Source organism: Pterocles gutturalis, unplaced genomic scaffold (assembly GCF_000699245.1).
Source record: "Pterocles gutturalis isolate BGI_N339 unplaced genomic scaffold, ASM69924v1 scaffold18499, whole genome shotgun sequence".
NCBI classification, from domain to species: Eukaryota; Metazoa; Chordata; class Aves; order Pterocliformes; family Pteroclidae; genus Pterocles; species Pterocles gutturalis.
Window position 1 is genome coordinate 1083 of NW_010128616.1, and position 8071 is coordinate 9153.

The window sequence follows — 8071 nt, forward strand, 5'->3', positions numbered from 1 at the left end:
CTGGCCACTCTGCTGCCAGAAGGTTCTGTAGTTTTTTGTACAGCTGTTTTGAGAAACCTACCACCATAGTTCAAACCACTATCTGCTTTTGTTGTTGTTGTTCTGGTTTGTTGTTCCACTTCTTTGTTTGCTTGGACTTACTTTGGCAAAAATTCAGGTGGGATTAAATTTGTTAAAAAAAAAAAAAAACAAACCACAAACCAAAACAAGAGGGCAGTATCAGACATTATAGTCAGAAGACTCAGGACAGACAGCAAAAGATTAATTAAATTGAATGGAAAAAGCTTCACCCAGGAAAGACTGTATGTAGGAGACAGGTGACTACACCTATCGCATTCAAATCAGGTAATTCAAATCTGCTCTCCTCAGTCCTCCCCTCATCTTGAAGCCTGATTCTGCTCCCAGTAGCACGTTTTCCTGTAGAGGTACACAACAGAGGATGTTATGTTTCTGACTGTGAAGCAGGGAGGTGAGGCATCCAAGAGATGAGCTTGTAGGTGGCCTACAAAGTTAGAAGCAGAAAAAAAAAGGCTGTGGTTTTTATGATGTGTGAAGAAGGCCTTAAAGGAAGATTTCATACTTCTGTTTATTTTGTTTTAGCATTTCTGGGGATTTTTTTTGTTTTCACTCAGAAAGTTACAGGAATTGCCAGCTGGTCTGTCATTGCCTCTTGATTTTGAGTGAGCTACAGTGAATGAGGGTTGCAGTTTTCTGAGACCTCAAGGATGAATTTATTGCAACTTGGACAATAAAGTCCAAGCATTTATAAAGCATATGAACTGGGTACTTGAGCAAATATAAATAGAAGTGATTGAAAATCTGATAAAGTCACTTCTTTTGTCTCCTCTCCTCATATACAGAGGTTTCACTTCACTTGTGTCCTGTTGTTTTAGAATTGGGCAAGTTTTCTAGTTATTTTCTAGGGAGGAAAAAAAAAAAGCTAGTAAGAGCTGACTTTTCAATGTTAAAAAAAAGGGGGGGGAGCCTCTCCCATTTTTCCGTATGACTGCTGTTTCAAATCCGGCACTGCTGGCCTCTGCAATGGTTTCAGAATTTGTGTCCTTCCTTTTGTATCAGAAACAAATGAGAAGGTGTTCGATATACTTTTTCTCCTCTACCTTTATTTACCATTAAAAGATTAGCTGGGACAGGGAAAGTTTAGGGCTGTGCTACAATGTGCACTTAAGGTATTAACGTATCGCTCTCCCTGTGTCAGTCACCAGCATCTGAGCCCTTCCTGGCAACTGGGTGGGGAAGGGAATAGCAGGATCCAGTGACTCATGTAATGCTTCAGAGCAGGATTATATAGCAGTCCCGAGGGGCCCTCTGCAGCCTGCGAGTAACTGCTCTTGGAATGAGGAAGAACTGAGACAAATGCTGCAGACCTGATAGTTTTTACCCATGCAGTGCTCCCATTAAGAACAGAAAGCTAAAGGCTGAGTTCATAAGATGTAGCAGGGTGTACTGGTTTTTGGGCTGGTCCTGCACACATCCATGCAGTGCCCCAGATCACTGTCTTCTTCCTGCCATCTCCTTCCTGCATCCCTGGCTGTATCCAGAAGTCATTAAAGAACAAACCCAGCCAGCAGTGGAGGCTGAGGCAGAGAGGAGAGCATTTCTCCCTTCAGCAGAGGGCAGTGGTGTCTCCTGGACAGATTCACATCTCAGAAAAAAATCTCACAAAGCTTGCAGGCTATAGAAATTCCTCTCTCTGTCCTTTCTTCACTCCCCTCTCTTCTTCCCTTGCAGACTGGTTTCCATGGATGGTCAGTGGGCAAGACCTGGAAAGTGCAACTGGTAAGTATGACAAGCATGTTCTGAGCTAAAGACTGCATATGTGACCCAGTTACCCTGCGTACTTATAGACTGTTTAATTGCAAATGCTGTTCTTTGATTCCTTGCCTCTGACATTGTGAGCGTGCCTTTCAGTGGAGATTAAACAAGCCCTCCAAGACAGCCTGCTAAGTGTTGTGTGTTCTTTACAAATAACTCACTAGTTTTGGGGTTCTGAACTGAGAAGTTCACAGTCAAGGGTTGTGGGAGATAGATCCACAAGAGCTGCTAACTCTTCAGCCGTGAGATGCTCGGGGAACTCTACTGCTACTTGGGAAAGTGCCAAGAAAAAGGGTGCACAAGTGGCATGGTGCCTTGGCAGCGAGGCCACTGAGAAAGGATATTGACTGGTCTTCATACTGACTGTGGTGTTGGAGGTGAATTACTTTATTCCTCTGGACCTTCTTCCATTTCTGTGACATGATAAGATAAAATGAACATGTGTTTGCATCATACTTTAGCACCCAGAGGAACCACAAGGGCCTGCCTTTTCTTCAGACTGAAGCTCCTGGCTAAGCCATCAGACGTCTCCCAGCTACGTTCCTGTCATGTGCAACATTTGGGGCTTCCCAGAAGACTGTTCAGAAGCCAGTCCAAAGTGTGTCCACCAAGCTTCCCTTTTCTTCACACTTTATCCCTCCATCATACCTACCCCAGCTTTGCCACCAGTTGCCTTTCAAAGAAACTAATCTGCTGATGAATTACACACTCAAGGTTAGGTTCTGGAGTTGCCTCCCTCCTTCTCTGCAGTGAGTGTCTTACTGCTGTGGGAGCCATCAGCGCTTTTGTTTCAGACGTCTTTCTTGCCCATCCAAGATGCCCACAGTGGCTACGTCTGAGAAGTCAGAATATGAATCCAGAGTTCAGTAAGGATTGATGCAATGTGCACTAAGAAATCCACTCACAGGCCACTCACTGAAAAGGGAGATGGATATGGGTGGGATGGGTGTACTGTGTTTATTTATGTATTTACTGGATTGGATCTCACTGTCTTATGAGCCTACCGTGGTGGCCAAGGTAACTCAAACTAGCTATGGCTAGCCATGTAAGGGACCACAAAGCAAAGACAAGCTTTCTCAAGGACATTCTCTCTTTTACAGGTGAAGTTAGCACTGACTCTCTTATCAGCACCTCTGGTAAGCTATCTTGGCAACTTCAGGCTTCTTTTTCCCTTTACTCCTGCCTACATAGCCCCAGAAATTACCCATTATGCTCAGAAACTCTTCCACTTTTGACATCTACCAGTATTCTTCCAGCATTTGTGGCTACCTGGGAGTCCTTCCTGTGCTGGGTGCAGGGAGATTAATTTGGGGTGGCTTAAATGGCCTATTCTGCAAGGCCATTGGCAAGGAAATGCCAGTCTCACCTGGTCTGCCAGGGCTCTCTGAAGCTGTTTGCACTGCAGGAAGCCATGAAATCTGAAGCTCACACAGCCTGGGCTTCCAGAGAAAGTTGCTGGAAAGAAGAAACTAAATGATAAGGGAGAGAAATTGATCAGGTTCATCAGCTGGGTAGCTCTGGGACACAGGTTGTGTGTGTGTCTGCTGACAGCTAGAAGCCATGCTTGAGTGCTCAGGAGATAGAAATAGCAAAAAACTGAAAGACAGTAATAAAGCAAACTGAGCAGTGGTGGGATGGGGAGGTGGAAATATTGTTTGTTTAGTACTGTCTTCCTTGCCATGCCTGTGGCTATGTCACTGGGGGGCAGCAAAATGCATGTGAGAGGGTAGATGGAGGATGCTTGAAGATGAGCACTAATAGCATGTGATGTGCCTCCTTAGAGAGCCATGACTTGCTGTGGAGATAGTCCCAGGGGAAGGACACAGAGCTGATGGGAGTGTATGCATTTACAAGATAGGCTCATTCTGCCTGACTCACAATGGGGAATGGAGGAGAGGGCCAGAGGCTCAAGAAGGAGCCTCTCCACTTTTTTTCCACAACAGTCTTGTTTTGAATCTGGCAGCACTGGCCTCCATGATTGCTTCTCTCTCTGCTGGAGCAGTCTTTCAAACACATCCCTTTGAGGTGGGGGGGATCAGGCAGGGCAGGGAGAGGGAGAACACATCTGGTGAATGATATGGTTCAAAAGACAAAGGAGGGGCAGCAGCGCTTGGCTCTTGCTGGGAAGCGTGCTGCATGTGTCGGAGAGGTCATCTGAGAGTGGTGTCCTGTTCTTCAGGACAACAGTTCCGTGGTCTCTCCTCTGCCCTGCTCATCAGCTGCCCAGAGTGTTGTGGGTAAAGCTGGCCAGCTGTCATGGGCAAGCACTGGAGGAGAAAAGTGGAAGCACAATATTGTATATGCAAGGTGCATGATCTTCCTGGCGGGTAGGGGAGGTGAAAGCAACCTGTGTTAGTTTGTGTTCAGTGTGTGAAGCCTGACAGTATGTCAGAGGGAAGATAAGACGGTGTCTGGACCAAACTGGCAGTGGCTACCCTACATCTAATCCTGAAAAGACTAAAGGTGAAGCCTTTACAGCAGACATTGTCTTCAAAACACTTATTGTTGAGGGATCAAGAAGAAACTCTTCACAAAGGACATGCTGTGGGACTCATCTCTGCTCTGCAGTGTCCCTTCAGCTTTAGGACACCCAGCATATTTGCAGGGAAAGCCTGCAGTTACTCTGACAAGTCAGATAACATCACGATCAGTGTTGTCTATGAACCAGATGTAGGATGGGTACTGGTCAGGAGTGGTCAGCCATCAGCAGAACTGTGGGAGGGGGGAAGGGTCTGAAATCTCAAATTAAGATCTTTCAGAACATCTCTTTTTCCAGCTGCAGCTTTCACACCACCTGTGCTTCTTAGTCCTGGTGAGTTTATTCTGAGTTTTCAGCCAAATGCTGTGGACTCCCCTTCCCTCTCCCTGCCCAGTCCCTTGCACACCCAGAATCCTGCCTTCCCTGACTGCCCCTAACCAGAGCCCTGACGCCCAAAAGACTCCTTCTCTCTGCACCCATCTGTTTTGTCTGTGCTTCTGGCTGACACTATGGCACATGAACAGGAGAAGTAGAAGTCCTCTGTAACTGTTGATGAAAACTTGTGCCTGACACTCAGTCCTCTGAGTTCCTTTCTGCTTTGTTACTGGATCAGTAATAAAATGTACTGGTTTACTGGGATACAGGTGAGTTGCTTTATCAGAGGGAATAGCAAACCAACTTCCTTTTGACCTCTTGTCTTGGACATTTAAGAACCAGTGGTCTGGGGGTGTTGTTTCTTAAAGGAGTCACTGTTTCCTAGGAAGAGTCAGTGACAGGGTCCTTCTCTTCCTGTCTAGATGGATGGCAATTGTGGCAACTAAATACATTTACCCAGCCTTTTGAATTATAAGTCAGATGCCCTTACAGTGAAATTTTGAACAGGAGTGCTGTTAGTAGCAAAAAGTAGTCTCTTTAGGGTAAAGCTTGGACAGATCTTTAGCATTGTTGGCTGGGTAGCTGGCACTAGGTTCATATTGGATTTGTACTTTCTCTTATGGTTTCATGTCAGTGACAATGAAATCTTTTTCCACATCAGAAGTTACAATGGAGGACTCTTGAAAGAGATAATGATTAAGATGATGTCTAGGAAGGAATCATGGTAAATCACACTAACTTGGCTACCCTCTGTCTTCCAGTTCAGTCTGACAGTGAAACTACGACGGCTTCATCAGGTACATTTAAGTTTGCTGCCTGCACCCCCTCCCAGACCCACTTTCACCCACCCTGTTACGTCTCTATGCAGGTGTTAGCTGAGCACTGAGCTTTGTCTCCTGGAAATTTCCCTTCAGAGTATTTCTTGAATTAGAAGTGCCATAGAATGGCTGCAGTAGAAACTGAAGTCTTCCCCTGGGTGGCATGACTGGGAGGGGAGGAACTGCCAGGTTACCAGACCAGATACACTGAACTGATATTCTGTCATTGTCAGTGGCTAAGACATTTCGGAAGGAAATGCAAGAAAACCCATCACAGTTAGCTATGGGGTTGATTATCCAGAAAATAAAGGAACTAGATTTGTGTCCTGAAGTGTTAGATTGCATATCTATTAGAACCACTTCTTAAATATGCAACTACAATTTACATTTTGTTTATTTATGTCTGTCCCCTTTACAGCATGTGCCTTCTGTATTGAGGATTCCCAGTGAGCTTGTTTTGCATTTCAGGCAACTTTCCCTTACTTTTGTCTTACGAGGCAAGGGGGTCAGAGATGTCTGCCTTATATTCCTCTTCTCAAAACAATCCCCATCTCTTACAAGAGAGTGGAAAATAGAGGCTAAGGGTCTTCCCTAGAAGCCTTGAGGACAGTACCTAGTGATGAAGTTATATGTGTGCCAGAATGAGTGCACCTGCTGGATTGCACCTCTGTGTGTGTGTGTGTGTGTTCCCAGATTGTCGTGAAGAAAAGTTCCCTTGCACACGCCTGTACTCTGTTCACAAACCAGTAAAGCAGTGTATCAGCTACCTCTGTGTTACAAGGTAAGAAACCGTCAGTCCCTAAGAAAAGCCCTAAAAAACTCTTCAGAAGGGTATGTCCAGTTCAGCAATTGTTTCCTTTGAAGACCAGAGGTTCCCTCAGGGAACCATTTGGTGAGATTAATCTTATCCTCAGGGTGTCCTTTTAGGGTGATTAATTAAAACAGCACAATAACTATTATCTGTGCAGCACTAAGGAGTTGTAATGTGCCCTATATTGTAATCCATATTTAAGGTCATATTGGCCATTTCATCAAGCCTTGACAAAGGTTACTTTCCTATTGACAACAGTCTTATTCTAGACTAACTAATGCTAAAAATCTAGGATTTGCCTCCTCATCAGTGAATATACATGTTTATTGCCTTTATCTCTTTTTTGTTTCTTTGGGTCCCTGTACCTTTCACTGCTGTCCTTGGCATGTTCTTCGTGATCCTTCAGTGTGCGTCGCATGTACATAATAAACAAGGAGGTGTGCTCTCGCATTGTCTGCAAAGAGAACGAGGTTATGCAAGGTAAGTGATAGCACAAGTTAGCCTAGAAGAATAGCTGCAGCCACCTGATAGTCTCCAAGCTAACTGATTACCCAACCCCAATCCATATGTAGTTGTTTCCCTTGACTTTGTTTGTGGGAGCTCTAATGCAATGCAGCCTTACATGCCGTGTGCAGGCCTTGAAAAACACTGGGAAGTAGATATCACGCTACCAAGAGGTGTAAGGGCTCTGCCTTCCTCGGTCTTGATCACACTCTACTAGCCCCAGACACACCCTTACTCAATGGTGCATTCCTTTGAGTTAACAGAGTAATTCTTAGTATTTCTATTCATGAATAGAAACAGGATACAGTCTAGATTTCTTATGCAGTCTTTGTTGCAGCAAAATGTGTGTGATTTTAATATGTATTGTACATGAATAAAGCCAGAAGGAAATGAATAAAAGCCTAAGGACTTGTTCACTTTCCTCATGTATGTGAGGATTCAACAGTTCCAACAGTTTCTGTAGATGCTGTGAAGGATGTAACTCTAACTATTCTGGTAGTGAAGAATTTGAAGGAAGCTTTGATTATCTGTCAACCTGTGTGTATCTGCTATGTCTTCAGATGAGATCTGTCGCCAGCTGGCTGGCCTTCCTTCTCGACGTCTCCGCCGATCTGGGCAACCCCTGCATCTCCCTTGCAGACAGCTCCTGGAGCAGCAGCGCAGAAAGCCTGATGCTCTGTGAGCTACCAACAGTAGGAGAGAAGAAGGAAGGGAGAGAAGAGAAATCATCTTCTACTACCTACAACCCAAGACAAGTCCTTCTTGCTTGTGATTTCCCCATCATTTCCTTCCTTCTCTGCCTTCCCCCACATCCTCTTCATCAGGTGCTGCAGTACACAGAGTCTTCTCTCTGCTAGTCGGTCATGGTGGCTGTTGTCATCTTCTAAATCTGTTGCTGAGCATGTGGGATGCTCCCCTCTTTTCTCTCAAATTCTGTTTGGCAGACCATGAACTGCTCAGTTCCCAGAGGTCCTTATAAATGTGTTGCATCTTCTCTTTCTTTGCCCCTCTGGAGAGACATACATGGGGACAAGATGTAGTCCTTTCTAATAGTACAGATGCTCTAAGCTGCATCTCATGTGGAGGAGTGCAAACCTTTATGCCTTAGGACTCCTGGCCGAGGTTTCTTGCATGGCATCAGTATGAGTTTGGATATGGTTAGTCAGCCTGAGCCCCTCCGTTCCCCCTGAGCCACTGAGTTTGCTGTGTGATAGCACAGCCTCCTCCTGTGTCTACGGGCCTCAGGGAAGG

General features: G+C 45.2%; 1 protein-coding gene across 1 annotated transcript in view; it reads left to right on the forward strand.

Moving 5' to 3' along the window:
• MFAP5 (microfibrillar associated protein 5) overlaps positions 1 to 7702 on the forward strand; it is an 8238-nt gene extending 536 nt beyond the window's left edge. Inside the window, exons 2-8 of the mRNA XM_010079696.1 lie at positions 1750 to 1797; positions 2934 to 2969; positions 4610 to 4645; positions 5449 to 5484; positions 6199 to 6286; positions 6723 to 6796; positions 7381 to 7702. Coding sequence (XP_010077998.1) covers positions 1750 to 1797; positions 2934 to 2969; positions 4610 to 4645; positions 5449 to 5484; positions 6199 to 6286; positions 6723 to 6796; positions 7381 to 7502 — 440 coding nt within the window. The 3' untranslated portion in view covers positions 7503 to 7702. The remainder of the gene's footprint in view (positions 1 to 1749; positions 1798 to 2933; positions 2970 to 4609; positions 4646 to 5448; positions 5485 to 6198; positions 6287 to 6722; positions 6797 to 7380) is intronic.
• Positions 7703 to 8071: the final 369 nt, after the last annotated feature.